At 37.5% G+C, this 18196-nt stretch overlaps 1 protein-coding gene across 1 annotated transcript in view; it reads left to right on the top strand.

Moving 5' to 3' along the window:
• The window catches only part of slc4a10b (solute carrier family 4 member 10b), a 63053-nt gene that overhangs the window by 29847 nt on the left and 15010 nt on the right, over positions 1 to 18196 (top strand). The window contains exons 13-21 of the mRNA XM_055151217.1: positions 1341 to 1501; positions 3808 to 3993; positions 4682 to 4770; positions 10308 to 10459; positions 10559 to 10646; positions 11687 to 11833; positions 11917 to 12017; positions 15472 to 15646; positions 15734 to 15867. Of these exons, the coding sequence (XP_055007192.1) occupies positions 1341 to 1501; positions 3808 to 3993; positions 4682 to 4770; positions 10308 to 10459; positions 10559 to 10646; positions 11687 to 11833; positions 11917 to 12017; positions 15472 to 15646; positions 15734 to 15867 (1233 nt within the window). The remainder of the gene's footprint in view (positions 1 to 1340; positions 1502 to 3807; positions 3994 to 4681; positions 4771 to 10307; positions 10460 to 10558; positions 10647 to 11686; positions 11834 to 11916; positions 12018 to 15471; positions 15647 to 15733; positions 15868 to 18196) is intronic.

The raw sequence follows: 18196 nt of genomic DNA, 5'->3' as shown, positions 1-18196 counted from the left end.
AACAAGTGACTAACACAAAAGAGACACAGACACACACAAAATGGCAGATTGGCCTGATTAAATAGGAGGAGGTGGCTGGAGGTGAGGTGGGCGTAGACAAGCCCCACCAATCACGAACCAGGGCTCTCACAGCAGGAATCCATTCAGCAAAAGAAATTAAAACACACAAAACAAATCAGAACTGGAGGGGCAGTAGCAACTACAACAGGTGAGATCATTTGTGTTCTTAAAGGTGCACTATCTTTGCCTGATTCATCAAACTTTCACTTTGTAGAAACCGTCTGACCTCGCAGTGTTAGAATTCATTCGCTCGACAGTAGGCAGGTACTTTTTTTCATTTAACCAATCGCTGATATTTGGTCGTGACATATGTAATGCTCTGCTAACGGGGTAAACTGGTATATTAAACTTTTCCCAAATCCCGTAGGAAGAAGGGCAATAACGTCTTTTCCCCTTCATAAAACTCACCAAATTCTCTTTATTCCAGCTTTAAATCCTCGATCTCGGAAATCGTTGCCAACACTGAATATGTGGCTCTTTGCTGATTGGCTGGTGCCCAAACTCGCACTTCTGGGGTTTTTGTGAACCGTCTAGTGTATTCCGATTCCTGACCTAGTCGCTGGAGAGAAATTAAATTGAGTGGAGGCCCTAGGTGGCGCCAGCCTGGCTAGCACTATGTAACATTTTGGTTGGGGGTCTGTCACCTTCTTGTTTCTATGGATATCCCAATGCTTTGTCTTGAATGTTCCACAGTATGACATTAAACTAACTCTGCTTTACATTTAAATAAATTACAGGTGGTTGTATCATTCATAAATACCTAGAAAAACAGACATTCTGACCTTGATCTGTCTCTCCACAGATCTGACCTATAACTTGGTCTGGTTTAGTCTCCATGAAGATAGAAAGGTTTAATGCCATACTGTGAAACATCTCAGACAATGCAATAACATCTCCATGGAGAAAAGTATTTCACTGTTCTTGAAAATTTGTAGTTTAAACCCATTTTGTAATTTTTTTGAGTACCATCTTAAAACGTTTTTGTCTTGTGCCACCTTGATAAATGCTGAACACCACACCCGTAGAAATAAATGTAGAACACCCCCAGCGCTGTCACTGCAAAGTATCAATAGACCTATCATACCATTAATGCATCGCATCATACAACATATTTTATTTACAGTTAAACATAAAGATGAGTGATGTGAAACCAAGTCCAAAGCAGATATATTAAACGTTAGACTGTTGATTGAGAGTTTTTATTACCATTGGGACAGATGGCGAGCCCGCGTACCGTCTGCTGGCCCCGGCTCACTGCAGATCTAACTTGTGTTTCGCAGGTGGCTCAAATTCGAGGAGGATGTGGAGGATGGAGGGGAGCGCTGGAGTAAGCCCTACGTGGCCACTCTGTCCCTGCACAGTCTGTTCGAGCTCCGCAGTTGTATCATCAATGGCACTGTGCTGCTGGACATGAGGGCTGGGACCATTGAAGAGATAGCAGGTAAATGTTCAAAAAGACACTGAGAAGAAACTTGAGAGAAAAAAAAAATGGGAGACTGGTGTTTTGCTCTCAGAATTTAGAAAAATGCTACGTTTTGTAACCCCAACCCATCAACCTTTCAGAGCTTTTGTTATGGTTGTTTCTACTTTTCATTTACCCTTTCAAAGTTATATTTGGAATGATTTGTGTATCTGCGCAATCTTTTAATCACTTATTTTCAATACGCCATTTTGCAAGTCAACCTCTGTTTTCACCATCACTCACATATGCCCACTGCTCTGTACTTCCCCAGTTTTATTTTCTTAATCGATAATATAGGATCAAAGCCTGATTCATCAGACGGTTTCCAAATCCTAATGCTGACCTGGCAGCATTAGGATTTATTTGTAGGCAGGTACTTTTTTTATTTAACCAATTGCTGCTATTTGGTCGTGACATATGTAATGCGCCAAATCCTGTAGGAAGAAGGGCAACGTCTTTCCCCTTGATAAAATTCACCAAATATTCTCTTTGTTCCGGCTTTAAATCCTTGATCTCGGGAATCGTTGCCAACACAGAATGTATGGCTTCGTCTACATCCATCTCAACCGCTTTGTTTACTGTTGTGCTGTACCACAAAAGGGACCCAGACAGGCACTTGAGTTTGATGTCATGGCTTCACAGGTCTTCACTGATTGGCCGGTGCGTGGTCTACAACTTCGGGGTTCTTGCAAACTGTCTAGTGTATTCTGATTCCTGACCTGTTCCCTGGAGGGAAATTAAGTTGAGCGGAGGCACAAGGTGGCGCCAGCCTGGCTAATAGCAGCATCAGCATCATTTGGTAAAATGAAAAAAAAAAAAAAAAATCCACTCCTGACTAGCTGACCTGCAGCTGTCCGTCCAAGGTGCTGACAATTTCACAACCCTTTTTTGTGATGCATTTAAGCTGACATCTGCTCCCATTTGGCACCACAGTTATCTAATTTCTTTTATTATGTGGTTGTAGAATAATATTGCGATTTAAAAAGAGCAAATTAGAACATAATGATCCACGGGTGTCACAGATTATACTGCAGACTCAAGCACAATGTGTGTCTTTTTTAACCATGCAGATGTCAATTGAAAAATAGTTTCTAGTTGTTTGGAAATTATTTTGGCTCAAGGAGTTGTACAGTGGGTGGTAAATGTAACAAGTGTGAAGACTAGTGGAAGTAATCAATAGAGATGGTTGTGATATTTTTTTTTTTTTTGAGGAGATGTTTTTGATTTGTTGACATTTTTTTTTTTATCTCACTGTGGTTATGAAATTATCTTGCACAGTAGCAGTATTTCCTGTGCTATTTGTGAGTTCACAAACTCATAATCTTGAATCAAGAATGCAGCAACCATCAATCTGGCTTCTGAGAGGTTTATTATGAAACAGATGCACACCAGCCAAAACTTTGCACCCACTTTTTCATTGCTTCTTATTTCCATGATTATTTGCATTGCAGATTCTCACTGAAAGCATCAAAACATATGAAAAAGTAATAAGTAACTTTTTTTAATAGCCCCCTTTGCTTTGATCTGTTTTGCTCTTTTGACCCTGACATGACACATATGTGAAGTGAACACCATTTCAGGAGACATCATCTACAAACTTAGTGAGACAAGGACAAGGGTTTGTAGCAATATCGACAAAACAAAGGGTGACTTCTTTGAGGATATGAATATAAAATATAAAAAAAATATTGTTGAGTTATTAATTTTTTTTTCTTTGCTACTTTTATATTGCATCATAGATTTGATGTCTTCTGTATGTATCTAAACTATAGTAAGCATAAAGAAAAAAAAGAACATTGAATGAGGAGGTGTCCAAACATTTGACTGGTGTATAGAAATATCACAGTAGATATAAAGGGATATATTGTATATGTTATAGTGGTAAATTGTAAGAATTCCATTGCTACTGTAAGTTTCCATGTGGAGTTTGCATGTTTCTCTCTGTGTCTGGGTTTCTGTTGGGGACTGAGGCTACATATACAAGCATCTATAGAAATCTAATTGTAATTGCACAATAAGCTGCTTTGCAATTAAGAAAGTCAAGTGTAAACGTGTTTTATAATAATCCTTGATTTCACGATTTAGCAATTTTTCAAAATTTCAATTATTAAAAAACACAATTAATCAAATAAATATGATTAATTCTGGTTTGTTTACTATGAATTAATTTGATTAATGGTCTAGCCCTAGTATATCCTCACAAAACTCACTCTAGCCTGAGTTTGTGAGCATTTCTTTTATTCATTTGTTGCAGCAAGACTTCTCATGACACGTGTCTTTGTCAGATATGGTTCTGGACCACCAGGAGCTGTACGCTCCTCTGGGAGACGAGCTCAGGGCCAAAGTGAGAGAGACGCTCCTGAAGCAGCACCACCATCAGAAACAGAAGACTCTGGCCAACAGACTGCCCATCGTCCGTTCACTCGCCGACATGGGCCGCCGCGCATCTGAGCTCCAACTCGACAAGAATGGTAAGAATAGTGATCTGAAGAGAATTGTAATCTGAAGAGAATGGTAATCCGAATGGGAGAGTTGTGTGTTTGTGTCATATAGTTTGGAGAACTGGTTGATTGGATATCTGTCTATACAAAATTCTAATTACATCTTCTGTTTTCACATATTGTTTTATACTAAATAAAATAGTTTCCAACAAATAAATCTGACCATATCGCTGTATTTAAGTATGCAAGTAAGGATGGTCATTTTGACATTTTTTAAAGATAGCCTGAAAACTGAAGAAAAAATACAAAATGGAAATACATTTTCACGAGCTTGGGGTCAATACAAGTGTTCATGGTGGGTGGTGTTTAGGTGTTTGATTTGATTGATTATGTTAAAAGGAAGCTCAAATTAAAGTCTTACAGAGCCTCAGACAGAGCAGTGCTTACAGTTAGCATCACATCCCCACAAAAGATTAAACACAAGTACAGAAATGCCACTTTATCCTTCTCATTTTTGGAAGACTACACTTTTTGTGATGTCAAATATTACAGAGAATAGTCTTTTTTTGTGTATACTTTTAAAACAACAACTTCCATATTATGTTGTAGACTGTATATCTCACTCCTCTATTTTTAAGGATGTAACGTTACAGATGAGATCACATTTCGAATAACTGTGTATAATTCATTTCTTGTACATTTTCTCACGTGTGTGCAGGTCAGTTGTCGGCCTCACAGTTCCAGTTAGCGGCGCCTGATGGGAAAGGTGATGTCAGCCGAGAGAACAGCTGTCTGGATCTGAGTAAGGTACAGAATACACTGCATCTGCTTTTTCTTATTTTAAAATATATGTTGAATATGACTTACAATATTGTTCGAAAATCAGATCCAAATACTTACAGGTGCTTTGTGTAACTTTTCTGGTGGAGGGTTTGTCAGATGTTTTTCTCTGTGCAGATGTTATTGCTTTGGAATGTTTCACAGTATGGCATTACACCTTTCTATCTTCGTGGAGACCAAACCAGACCAAATTACAGGTCAGATCTGTGGAGAGGCAACCCCGCTCACAGTCACAATGCCTGTTTTTCTAGGCATTTTTGAGCATTAAATCCACCTGTAATTGAATAAATGTAAGGTAAAGCTTTTTAATGACATACTGTAGAACATTCCAGACAGAGCAATGACATATGTACATAGAAATAAACAGATGATGGACACCCAACCAAAAAGTTACACAGTGCATTAGAACTGGATACTCATTTGAGCAGATATCAGTACTAAAAAGTCACATTCACAGGAGAAAAGTGAACCTCTCATGAATAGATTTAGACTGAGCTGTGTCAGAACAAGTATAAGAGCACATAGACTAGTACCGTATCGGACTATAAGTCGCCCCAGTGAATAAGTCGCACCAGCAAAAAATGCGTAATAAAGAAGAAAAATCACTAAATCCATAGAATTCTTCATTCTCTGTGTCACTTCTGAGCAACTCAAAGGTAAACAGAGCGCCGCTTCCTGTTTTGTGTAGCTGTCGTCAGACTCAGTATCAGTTCCAGTTAGAACTAGAAAAGCACTCAGAGAGCGCAGACCTCCGCCAAGGACTACCCCCATTTTTTATATAAATTGCGATAAAATCAGACTTCTGGATCAGATCCGAATCAGCCTTTGGAATATGAAAGAGGATCCCATTGTCCATCCCTGAGTCAAATTTCATGGGGTTTGGTCAATAATTAACAGAGATATTGAGAAACAAAATTTTTGGCCCCATTTACCACAATGTTAACTAAAATTTCAAAGTGATCCAGAATCCAGGATTTCTTCCAGATCACCCCCAAAATGAAATCAGTTCTTCCTTTTCACTTTTCCAACAAATCCTGAAAATTTCATCAAAATCGGTCCATAACTTTTTGAGTTATGTTGCTAACAGACAAACAAACAAACAAACAGACAGACAAACAAACAGACAAACGCCGGCAAAAACATAACCTCCTTGGCGGAGGTAATTATTCCGGTCTTTCTGAATCCCGACAGGATAGTTTCGGTTGTCTTTATAAGTTTGTTTAAAGTTTAAATTTTCAGTGGTACAGAAGTAATGTTGCGATCCACTGACATGATACAGACAGGACAGAGGCTCTTTCTGCAGGAGACATGCGCAGTAGAGCCAAGTGACAGTGGTACAGGAGTAATAGGAGCAGCAGATACTGACACACAAGCTTAGAGCCTCTCACGGCTGTCAGTGTGAAAATTTTAAGATATAAGTTGCAGGACCACACAAACCATAAAAAAAGTGTGACTTATAGTCCAAAAAAATACAGTATACGCCCATGGAATGTACCTGGACCACAGAGGAATTATGCAGATATAAGACCAGACGGTAACATAAAAAAATACTATAGTTTAATGCTGAAAATGAAATTATGTTGTCTAAATAAAAAGTGTTTTTTATTATCATCATAGTATCAGAATTGGTATAAAGTCTATTCCTTAGTATTGAAATCGAGTTTGAACTGTTTTGTGTCAACACTAAATAGGACATCAGTATTTTATAACTTACTAAAATCTAGGAGGGATTAGGATTAACACAGCGTTAAATATACAAGTCATTTATCACGGATGATTATCACATAGAACAAAAGCATTACCATTTAGGCCTTTATAATCTATAGACTGAATTTATCTGTTAATGTAATTTGACATATTCATTCAGAGTTTATATTTAGCTTGAACATGGTGAACCGCTACACGACCCACCCACACAGTGCTGTTTTTGCAGTGTGATGTTGTAAGAGGAGAACACCTATCCACAAATCGCACCGTGTAGTTTGACTAAAGTGGAAGTCAAAGTAATCACAGTTAAACAATAATCGTCTGTTTGGAAACCACAATTGGCTAAAAGCATTTGTTTGTTTTTGAAAATGTGATTAAACACATTTTCACAGATTTTAACATTTGTCCAACAAATGTGGTCACAAAAGAAAATATTTTAAAGCAGATCTATTATGCTATATCAGCTTTAACCATGTTATAGTTCTTTCCTCTCACCATTTACTGACTGATGTTGTATTTGAAAATTACTTACTACTTATTTCAGCGGCACTGTTACACGCCCACTGCTCTGTATTTACTTCGTTCTTCAATTTTATTTTGATAAATACAGGATTTTGTCAGCTCTCATTGGGCAACAATTTTTTTTTATGCCAAAGTCAGTCATTTTAGAAAAATATTGGGTCTGTGTACCATTTGTTCTTTTGAATTTCAAGTAAGAACGAAAAACATTAAAATGAGAAAACAGTTTGTTCTTTCATTTTTCTGTTTTAGGGTCAAACAAAAAAAAAAAACGATTTCGACCTCTATTTCCAATATTTAATTTAAATTATTATATTATTATTATATATATTATATTATATTTTATTCTCCGGAAGTTCTGCTGTTAGAAGGACTTCATTGCCATTTTGTAGACAAGCACGTCCTCTTCTTTTATAGAGACGCGTTTACTTTCGCATCTTAGAAAGTAATTGTTGAACTCCATGACGAGAAACAGGAACAGCCATAAACTCTGAAATGAATTTGCGCTGACCAGCATAACTTCCGAGGCATATAAACCTGAGAAAATAAATTATCAAAATTAAAATAAACACGGTGACTGTTTTTTGATTAGTGTTATTTGAAGTAAACTTTAAATTAAATATTGGAAATAGAGGTCATTTTTTCTTTGACGCTAAAACAGAAGAATGAAATAAACTGTTTTCTCATCTTACTGTTTTTCGTTCTTAATTGAAATTCAAAAGAACGAATGCTACACGAATCATAATGCAATTAAATGTGTGAATGATAACATAATGAGCCACTGGTGTCACAGTAACAGATTGATTTATTTTAAAGTATAATACATAAGTTTTCAGCTGGAGGGTCTAAACTTACGTACTATGCAGCTTATATAAAGTTTGACAACCATTATGTTTCCATGGAGATGTTACTGCTTTCGCTGCAATGTTCCACAGTATGATATTATGGGTATCCATCTTGCATTTATTCATTGCAGTTTTTTGTTTTGTTTTTCTTTCTTTGTCTTCTGTTATCACCTGCTTGTCTCTAGTAGATATATATTTTCAGATAGGCACCATACTGTGGAACATTCCTGACAAAGCAATAACATCTCCATGGAGACAAGATGCTTTTCGGACCTCCCACCGGAAAAGTTACCTAATACCTTTAAATTTAATTGTGAAAACGGATATCAACACAGTAGCAGCTGCATTTTTGCAAGTCATGCCCCAGAGGAACAAACAACACTCAGTCAAGATTCGTCAAGTCACGTAATTATCACTGAAAAATTAACACTTCGTCATGTGGAGAATCGGCTCTACGATGTGCGTCAGGGGCCGAGCAGCTCCGAAATGTAAGAGGATCTGTCCCTGTGGCTCTGAGCTGCATTCGGCTTCTGAGCTGGTTTACTTTGTTATGAAACAGGTCAGACAGTTGGGCTTTTTATGTAATCTTTTGGAGTGTTTCTCTTTACCAATTATTATTTCTGTAATGCTCTTTTATGTTATGCTGTACAGGTTTATTTTGATTAATACTATTTTCTGATCTATGTTATAATGTTGTTTCATCATCTCAAACATACCTCGAATTGTGTATGTATAATATAAGACCTCCAGCAAATTATTACTTCTGTGATGCTCTTTTATGCAATGTAGTACAGGTTTATTTTAGTATGTGTAAATGGGGAAATGTAGTGTCTGGAAATGGCAGTTGTCACAAAGATAGGAGCTCTTTGTATGAATTGTCCAACATTTGTTCATAAAAGTTGCTGTTCATTTGCCTGAGATCCAGAATACAGACTTCTCCAATACAATCCAATCTCTGTTAATCTGAGATGGGAGAAATGTGATTTTGTTAGTAAATGATCGATTTCACACACACTGAAATAAATAAATTTGATGTCTGAATCTGGCTTGAGGCTCGACAGAGGGAGCAGTGACCAGACTGATGTCCCTTTGTATGAAAAATATTGGACTTGCTGGGCAATTCATGACCTATTTTACACTACTACAAATTTTTCCTTCTTCATCAACCTAAACCATGCCTAATAGACCTGTAGTGACTATTTGTCAAAGAAAAGTAACCAACAAAAGGGGGGAGCAAACTCAGCAAACTCATTAATCATTTTTGGATACCATGGTTTTGTGGTTTACGCAGTGAAGCAAAAAACAAATCAGTATCCATGACCAGAGCTGTATTTCCAAGATGTATTCACCTTTTAGGCAAACAACAAGGATACATGTTTAAGGTTTACTCTTGCTCTCTCCTATCAAAAAAAAAAAAACATAGGCCAACCCAGGTGCACTCTGGTCTATGTGTCCCTCCTTTATCCCCGAGGAGACGCAAATTAAACCAAAACACAGAAAAGGTGCTAAAGGTAAATGATACCAAATTACACCAAGCAAATTAGCAAACACATTATAAACATAGCAAAAATATATTATGCAAATTAACAAAACTAAATTAGTAAAGTGACAAACAAAAATAATAAACTAATTTTAGAATCCGCAAAATAAGAAAATAGCTCCTACAAGGCCAAAAGTTCTTCACTGAAGGCACTCCTCTCCAGGCCTAACTTTTCCAAACTTTTTCCACCGGTGAGTTACTTTTACAAAACAGACACTAAAATGACACAAAAAAATGAGTAAATACAAGAGCCACAGTAAGCCTTAGATATGGTGCCGTTAAATGCCTTTGAAAGACAAACCATTATCCATTTATTAGTGCACACAGTATCAAAATTATACATTTACACTGGTGATAAGCAGTTGTTGTATAAATCTGAAATCTTTTGGTGAGTTACTTCGAATCGGGTGGAGAGCTACTGGTACTTCCCGAGCTACAGGTTGGAGACCCCTGCCTTAGCTTGACAAAATACTGATTATTTTAAGCATCCATAAGTCTAATGTTTAACTCAGGGGTGTCCAAACTTTTTTCCCTAAGGGCCACATGTCAAAACACAGACGAAGCAGAAGCTGATCGAGAGCCATCGACTGGTGGTCAGTACAGTGAATCATTGAAATATGTGCATTTTTATCATGTTAGAATGAGCCACCAGGCCTCTACTCAAGTCTACAATCTCAAAGGAGCACAGTAATTATTAGATATTGGCTTTCTCAAGGTAGATTTTCACATAACTTGTAGTAAAAAGTACTTAAGGTAATTTGGGCCGATTCACACTGAAGCCTGAGGGCCAAGAATAATTGATATGAGGGCCGCATTTGGTTCCCGGGCCATAGTTTGGACATGCCTGGTTTAGTTGTTTGCTAAATTTTATGTGTTATGTGCTCCTTGTGCAGATCCACTTCATGAAGAAGATTCCCGTTGGAGCAGAGGCCTGTAACGTTCTGGTGGGAGAGCTGGACTTTCTGAACAAACCTGTGGTGGCGTTTGTCCGGCTGTGCCCCGCTGTTCTCCTGGTGGGAATGACCGAAGTCCCTATTGCCACAAGGTTATTATTCCATAGCAAATATAACTATAGTGAGTCCTTGTATTTTTATTTTTTTTTAACCAAGTGTGTTCCTGCTGTTTTCTTTATTTTTGTCCATAGGTTTATTTTCATTCTTCTGGGTCCAGCAGCGAGAGGAGCTCAGTATCGGGAGATTGGGCGGTCTATTGGAACACTCATGACAGATGAGGTACAACATCATAGGGCTCAGCAGTTATTTGGATATGAAAGGTGCACTGTGTAAATTGTCAGCTGGAGGGTCCATCACCTGCTTGTCTCCATGGAGATGTGCCTAGAATGCTCCACAGTATGGCCATAAACTCATGAATCTCCATGGAGACTTGCAAAGACAAATGACAGGTTAGATTTGTGGAGGCCCGAGATATTTAAGATATTTTTGAGTAGTCGTAGTTGAACAAGTTGTACTTGACAAGACAGATTATTTAATACCATACTGTGGACAATTTTAACCAAAGCATTAATATCTCTAAGGACATCTTCCAGAAAAGTTACACAGTGCACTAGGAATGTAACAATATCCAAATCTCTCATTATGATATTATCACGATATGCATCTCATGGTACGATATTTATTGCGATATTTTGGAGAAACTAATATAATTGTAGATAGATACTTTTTTGCTTTTAAAATACCTTGACAGAATTTTGGTGTGAATTATTTCCGTCATAGTCTCAAGAATTCAATTAAAAACATTTCTCTTTATGTTGTTTGCACTGAAATGAATCATGGGATATGTAGTTTCTAATGTTTATAAACTGTTGCTACTATAAAACCATGCATTTAAGCAAAGGAACTTGTAATTTGATATATTGTGACAGCCCACGATATTATTGTGAGACTTTTGACAATACAATATCACAATTACCTTTAATCACCTTTAATCAAGAGTGAAATTCAGAAATATATTTTTAATTGAAAGGTCTACAGTCAATTCTCTTGTAGTTAAAGGATGTAGTCTGGAGCACCTTTCAGACAAATTTGACTGTTTTTTGTGTTAAATGACAGTGATTAAAAGTGTTTAGTGTTCAGGAAGTTAATATAGAAAGCATTTTTTTTGTTTTCCATTAGACAAAAACTGAATTGAAAATTGTCATTATTAGTCAAAATGAGGACAACATTTTTGTCCTTAACCCTACTTTTATTCATTAAATATTGTTTTGTTTTATCAGACAGCAGCAAAAGCATGTATGTGTTATGTTTTCCTCCAGGTTTTCAGTGATGTTGCCTATAAAGCTAAAGACCGGAATGACCTGATCGCTGGGATCGACGAGTTCCTTGACCAGGTGACAGTGCTGCCTCCAGGAGAATGGGACCCCTCCATACGAATTGAGCCCCCCAAAAACGTCCCCTCTCAGGTCTGGAAATCACACTTCACTTTTGAACTCAGTGAAAGGGTGATTTATAAAATGTCCTAATCGTACATCTTTTTGTTTCACAGGAAAAGAGAAAGAAAAGCAATATATTAGCAAACGGATTAGCAGAGGGAGAGGAAGAGCCAGACCACGGCCACGGGGGTCCTGAACTGCAGAGGACTGGGAGGTGGGGACATGTTGTGGTTCATTGTTTATGATTATTATATTTTTATGGCTAAGTTTTCCACTAGGCAGCAGGCAGTCATACCCAGTTTGCAATTTCCGGTTATATTTGGTTCGTCTGAAAAAAGAAATATTGAGAATTGAATGACCTGGTGAATGCCCTGGAGCTGGAGACATAGCTTTAAAGGGGCATTATGTTACTTTCTGGTTTCTTGCTTCGCTGCAAGGATATGTTATAAATTGTCCTGGAATGTTCCATAGTGTCGCATTAAACTTATAGGTGTTTTACTGCCCAGAAATGTCTAGGAAAATAAAAATTTTTTATGTGTCCAGGGTCGCCTCTCTACAGATCGGACCTGTAACTTGGCCTGGTGGCGTCATCTTCTTGTCTATATGATAAGTTTAATGCCATCAAATGGGGCATTCAGTTGAGCCCTAATATCTCCATGGAGACAAGCAGGTGGCAAATACTCCTCTTGAAAAGTTACATATTGCACCTTTAAATTGACAGTCCAGAATTTTGGACATAGGACCTCATTTCCTAGTGAGCCAGAGTGTTGGAGACGTGTGGAGACACTTTTTTAAAATATTCCATCCAGTCCTTGTATTTGCAGAGGTCACTGGTGTTAGGCTAGTGCATGTCAATGGCCATAGTTTTCCTGCCACTAAAAACAGTCTTACCCACTCCACAAAACACCCGAAGCAAAACTATTATTACACCAGAGTGTCGATGTAAATGTCTGTGTTGATAGAATAATTTTAGAAGTAAAACCAACCTTACCTTTGAATACTGTACTTCCTGATAGAGAAAGCTTGGCAGCGGTGGACTGATATATGAGAAAATAGTCCCTCAACATCCGACGATTCATGCGATGCAAGGTGAGTTTTATTTCAAACATTATTCTATCAACACAGACATTTACATCGACAGTCTGGTGTAATAATAGATTTGCCTCGGGTGTTTTGTGGAGTGGGTAAGACTGTTTTTAGTGGCAGGATAACTATGGCCATTGACATGCACTAGCTTAGCACCAGCGACCTCTGCAAATACAAGGACTGGATGGAATATTTTAAAAAGTGTCTCCACACTTCTCCAACACTCTGGCTCACTAGGAAATGAGGCACTATATCCAAAATTTGCAAAAAACTGTCCCTTTAACACTGTATTTATTCCAAATGATATTCAAAATAAGTGTTAATCACATATCATTACAACAATCTCTTTATCATTATCATTATAGCATTTAATAAAGTGATCTAATGTCAAATAATATTTCAGCAGCTTGGTCTAGTGGTTTTATATCAGCCCCTTTCCCAAAATTGCACTCCGGTGTGGGCCTGCTATTTCTGGGTAAACTTGTGTGGTAGTCAGAAAGTGGTTTCTATGGAAACCGCCTGCCTCCAGATCTCTATTATCAGCTCGGCTTTTCCATCACAGAGACATCTCACACTAATCTGAAGTCCAGGAGAGCAGCACCGCCAGGCAATCAAGAAAAAACACGTTAGACAAACCCAGACACACCTCCGACGCAAAGTACTGCAGTTCAGTGGAAACTCCTGCCCTCTTCATTAGATACGTATTATAAAGTTGGGTTCATGTGACGTCTATATTTGTTTTAGCCCTATAGTTTAAAAATTATCATGGAAACAGGTTGAATTCTCTGGTGAAATGTGCTTTTTATCTGCTCTTTTATGGTTCATCTATGTATTTATTACTGCACTTACTTTCCTCTTGAAATAATGGAATTAAGTCGTCTTCTTTGCACAAATAATAATGTATTAAAAAAGTGTTGCATTATTGAAACACATAAGCACAAAACTGATATGGTAACATCTAAAAAAGTTGCAACCATGGACTATAAATGGACATATCTAACCCAGTAGCCGCCACGTTCCAAATCGGAGGTGTTCATGGGGGGGGCTTTCGACTCCTTCCAGCTCTGGCTCCATTTGACTTAATATCAGAATATTGTCGCTCCTCTCTCTGCAACTGCTGCTGTGAGCCTTGTCATTTTGGTCTAAAATATGTAACCCGCTCTACGTGATCCTGGGGTTTTATTTTGCTGTTTTGTTTGTTAATACATTCCTAAAATGGGACTTGGCTCGAAATTCTCTCCTATAACTGTAAACATCGTGAGCTTTGACTGGAGCTGAACGCTATGGGTGACATCGCGTTCCCTTAGTCCATGTTTTTATACAGTCTATGGTTTCAACATTTGTAGATTTTCTGTTTTGCTGTTAAAAGAAACCAAATTGCCCGCAGAGGTTTAAAGGTCACTGTCCTTATCTGAAATTATAAAAGCGTGCAGCCCACACTCTCATCCACACTTTCTCATTTAAAAAAGGTATTACAATCACAACGAAAGCTTGGTCACACTGCATTTAGAGAACACACAGGTAATGGGGCTTAGGTGGTGATGATTCAGATCAGAATGAGTCCTTTTAAGGTTTTAACCCACTGGATTTAGTTGTAGGAACTGACAACACAATTGAGAGACTCATATGTGCGTCATTCTCCTTTCTCCTTTCTGTTGGATTATTGTCTTGGGAACCAAAACACCAAATAACAACATAAATAATTTGAGCATCATGTCTAATTCTTTTGTAAATAAGATCAGGTCAGAAACGTTACATTTGTTAAAGCAATATTTGATTCTAACCTGTTTACCTCATATCTGGAGATACAGTTAAGTTTATGAAATTTGAAATAAGAAATACTCTCCCTTAAATGTAATGGACCCAACATATAGCCCCAAAAAGTCAAACATACCAGAGGTGGGGACTTGCAGGTCGTGACTTGGACTCGAGTCAGACTTGAGTCACTATTTTTAGGACTTGAGACCTGACTTGATAAAATGGACTAAGACTTGGGACTCGAACATCAGTGACTTGGGACTTTGCTCGGACTTCAGGCCTGTGACTTGAGAAACACTTTTAAATCTGAATTCTTTCTATTCTGACCGTAATGATTCACACTAAGATCTTGTAAAGACATTTAAAACGGAAAAATTAACTAAATTAATTTCTAAAACCCTTATATACTCTATAACTACTCATATATAAATATACTATGTTTTTTAAAGTACAATTTAGTTTAAAATTCATAAAGATTGCAAAAATGTAAGCTATATTTAGTACTTTGGTTGAAAGATTTGAAATGACTTGAAGCTCAAAGCAGACAACTTGGACTTGACTTGGACTTATGGGCCAGTGACCCGAAACTCGACTTGGACTTGCCTGTATTTGACTTGGGACTTGACTCAGACTTGAGGTCAAAGACTTGAGACTTATTTGAGACTTGCAAAACAAAGACTTGGTTCCACCTCTGCTATCTGCTGTATATAATCTTGTGTGTGTGTTATTGTGAAGCACTTTGGCTGTCTTGAAAAGCACTATGTAAACCGAAGATATTATGTTTATTTTTATTATTAAATTCTTCCTTTGTTTTCTTCTCATAGGTGGTTTGGGGGTCTGATCCTGGACATCAAGCGTAAGGTTCCTCACTATCTCTCGGACTACACAGATGCGTTCAGTCTGCAGTGCGTGGCCTCCTTCCTGTTCCTGTACTGTGCCTGCATGTCCCCGGTCATCACCTTCGGGGGCTTATTGGGCGAAGCTACAGAAGGACGCATAGTAATACACACTTTCTCACTGGCTGGTCTATTTCCATGCATTTCCTCCACTCATCGAGATCATATGTGTTTTTCCTCTTGCGTACAGAGTGCCATTGAGTCACTGTTTGGAGCGTCTCTCACTGGGATCGCCTACTCCCTGTTTGCTGGGCAGCCCCTCACTATCCTGGGCAGCACAGGGCCAGTGCTCGTCTTTGAGAAGATATTATTCAAATTCTGCAAGTATGTGCTTATTTGATTTCTCTGTATATACTATAGGTTTCTAATCAGTAGTAAACTATTATTAAAACTAGATACTCATTTGAGCAGGTATTAAAACTAAAAAGCCACATTCACAGGACAGAAATGAACCTTCCCTGAATAGCTTTAGAATGATCTTGAGCTGTATCAGAACAAATATAAGACTTCATAGACTAGTATACGCCCATGGACCACTGTGGAACCTACCTCGATGACTGAGGCCACATGGTATATAAAAGAAAGTACTACAATTTAATGTTGAAAATCACATTTTAAGAAAGAGTTTTTGATTATCGTAGAGGTACTGGAATCGGTATTGAGAATCAGGTCTATTCCTAAGTATCGAAATTGAGTTACACTTACGGTCAAAAGTTTGAGAACACCCTCATTTTTCCAGTTATTTATTGCAATTCAAGTCGTGCAAGTCCAATGAAGAGCTTGTAATGGTTCAAAGGTAAATACTGAATAGCCAGAGTTTAAAATAAGATAAAAGATACAAAACAGAAGTCCAAGCTCTGCCAAAACTACCTCAGGAAAAAAGAACAAGATGGTAAACTTGAAAACATGAAGTGTCCAGCACAGTCTCCAGACTTAAGCCTCATTGAGCTGGTTTTGGGATGAATTGGACAGAAAAGTGAAAGCCAAGCAACCTACAAGTGCCACACATTTATGGGAACTTCTGCAACAGACTTGGGAAGAACTTTCTGAAGAATATTTGATTTCTATTGTAAAAAGAACGAGGTGTGTTCAGCTGTTATATCTGCCAAAGGAGGACACTTTCATGAATCAAAAGTTTAGATCAACAGTATACAGTAAAAAATGGAAAAAGTGTGGTGTTCTAAAACTTTTGACCGGTAGTGTATACTCTACAGATATAACTACATTACCCAGAATCCCACTATTTTGTGATCTGTCCCTCTCCATAAGGAACAATATAAGAGAAGATTTTACAAATTTTCTCTTATATTCGTAACTTCAAACACTATTTATTTATAGGAAATGAGTGTTACTTATATAGTTTATACTTCAGAAGTCTCATTTGTTAGTTCTGCAGTTGAAATACAGTATGCACGTGTAATAGGTTTAAACAACTAAACAAAACAAAGTGCAGAGACAATTATAGTGTAGTGTGCCACTTACAGAGACGCCAGTTCCTGAATAATCACTTTAACTAATGGCCTCTAATGATAACAAACCAGATTATTCTACTCTCCTTACTCTGAGTCCTCATTATATATATATATACTGCACTAATACATACTACTATACTGTGTTGATTTGTCTAAGCTCTCAGTACGTGTACAACATTCTCAACTGCGTATATATATTTTTTATAGGAAATGCACACTTCAATCATATATATTGAACCTGCTGACCCCAGCTCCATTTAATCCACCATTCAGGAGTGTAATCGGTATAGGTTATGTTCAGATGACACAAATATCTCTAACACAGCTGCTCTCTTTTCACATTGTCCTTCTTATTTCTAAATGTTAATGTTAGTCTGTGTTTTAAACAAACATAAAACCAGTGGTGGAAAGTAACAAAGGACAAAAGTAAAAGGATACTTAAACAGTGTGTAACTTGTATCCATAAATGTTCTGCTGACGTTACAAATACTGATGAGATCGGTGAAGAGGCGACCTCACTCACAGCAAGAATACCTATTTTTCAGGATAATTTAGAGCCAAAACATCATCTGTAATTACTTATTAAAGCAATGCATCTCCATTAAGACGAACAGTAGAGAAGTTACACGGTGTACCTTTAAGTAATTTTTCTGTACTTCACCTAAGGACATTTTACAGTGGATACTTTTTACCTTTTTACTTTTGTAGCAGGTACTTGTTCTACGCTTCATTTTTAAATTGGACTGAAAAGAAGCAAATGTACATGTGTCTTCGATGTTTTGTACCTGCTGAAAAGTTATTTTTGAGAATGTTCCTGGGTGAGCTCAACCTTGAACAAATAAAATACACCAGAAAAATTAAGAAATAGGTTCGAGTTCGCTTAAAAAATGGCAACGATTCTTTATCAAGAAACAACAAAAAATAAATAAATAATAATAAAAATAAATGAATGAAAAGGAACGAGTGGAGACTAGATCCAATTTCCACTTTTCAATCCCAGATCCCCAAACCAGACCATAAACAAACTCGATGTCCAAGGAACACGTCTGTACATGTCCCAGCAACTAATGCAATACAATTTCTTGTAGAGCAAATACATTTCCAACACTGGTCTAGTCAGTAGAAGAAGAATACCTCAGCTTTTAGACTTTCAGCTTTCACCATATTTTAACTTTTCATTA

Source organism: Boleophthalmus pectinirostris, unplaced genomic scaffold (assembly GCF_026225935.1).
Source record: "Boleophthalmus pectinirostris isolate CB_2022bp ecotype Guang Dong unplaced genomic scaffold, ASM2622593v1 HiC_scaffold_1, whole genome shotgun sequence".
NCBI classification, from domain to species: domain Eukaryota; kingdom Metazoa; phylum Chordata; class Actinopteri; order Gobiiformes; family Gobiidae; genus Boleophthalmus; species Boleophthalmus pectinirostris.
The sequence above is the reverse complement of the archived record's forward strand: the minus strand, read 5'-3'. Positions and strand labels throughout refer to the sequence as shown.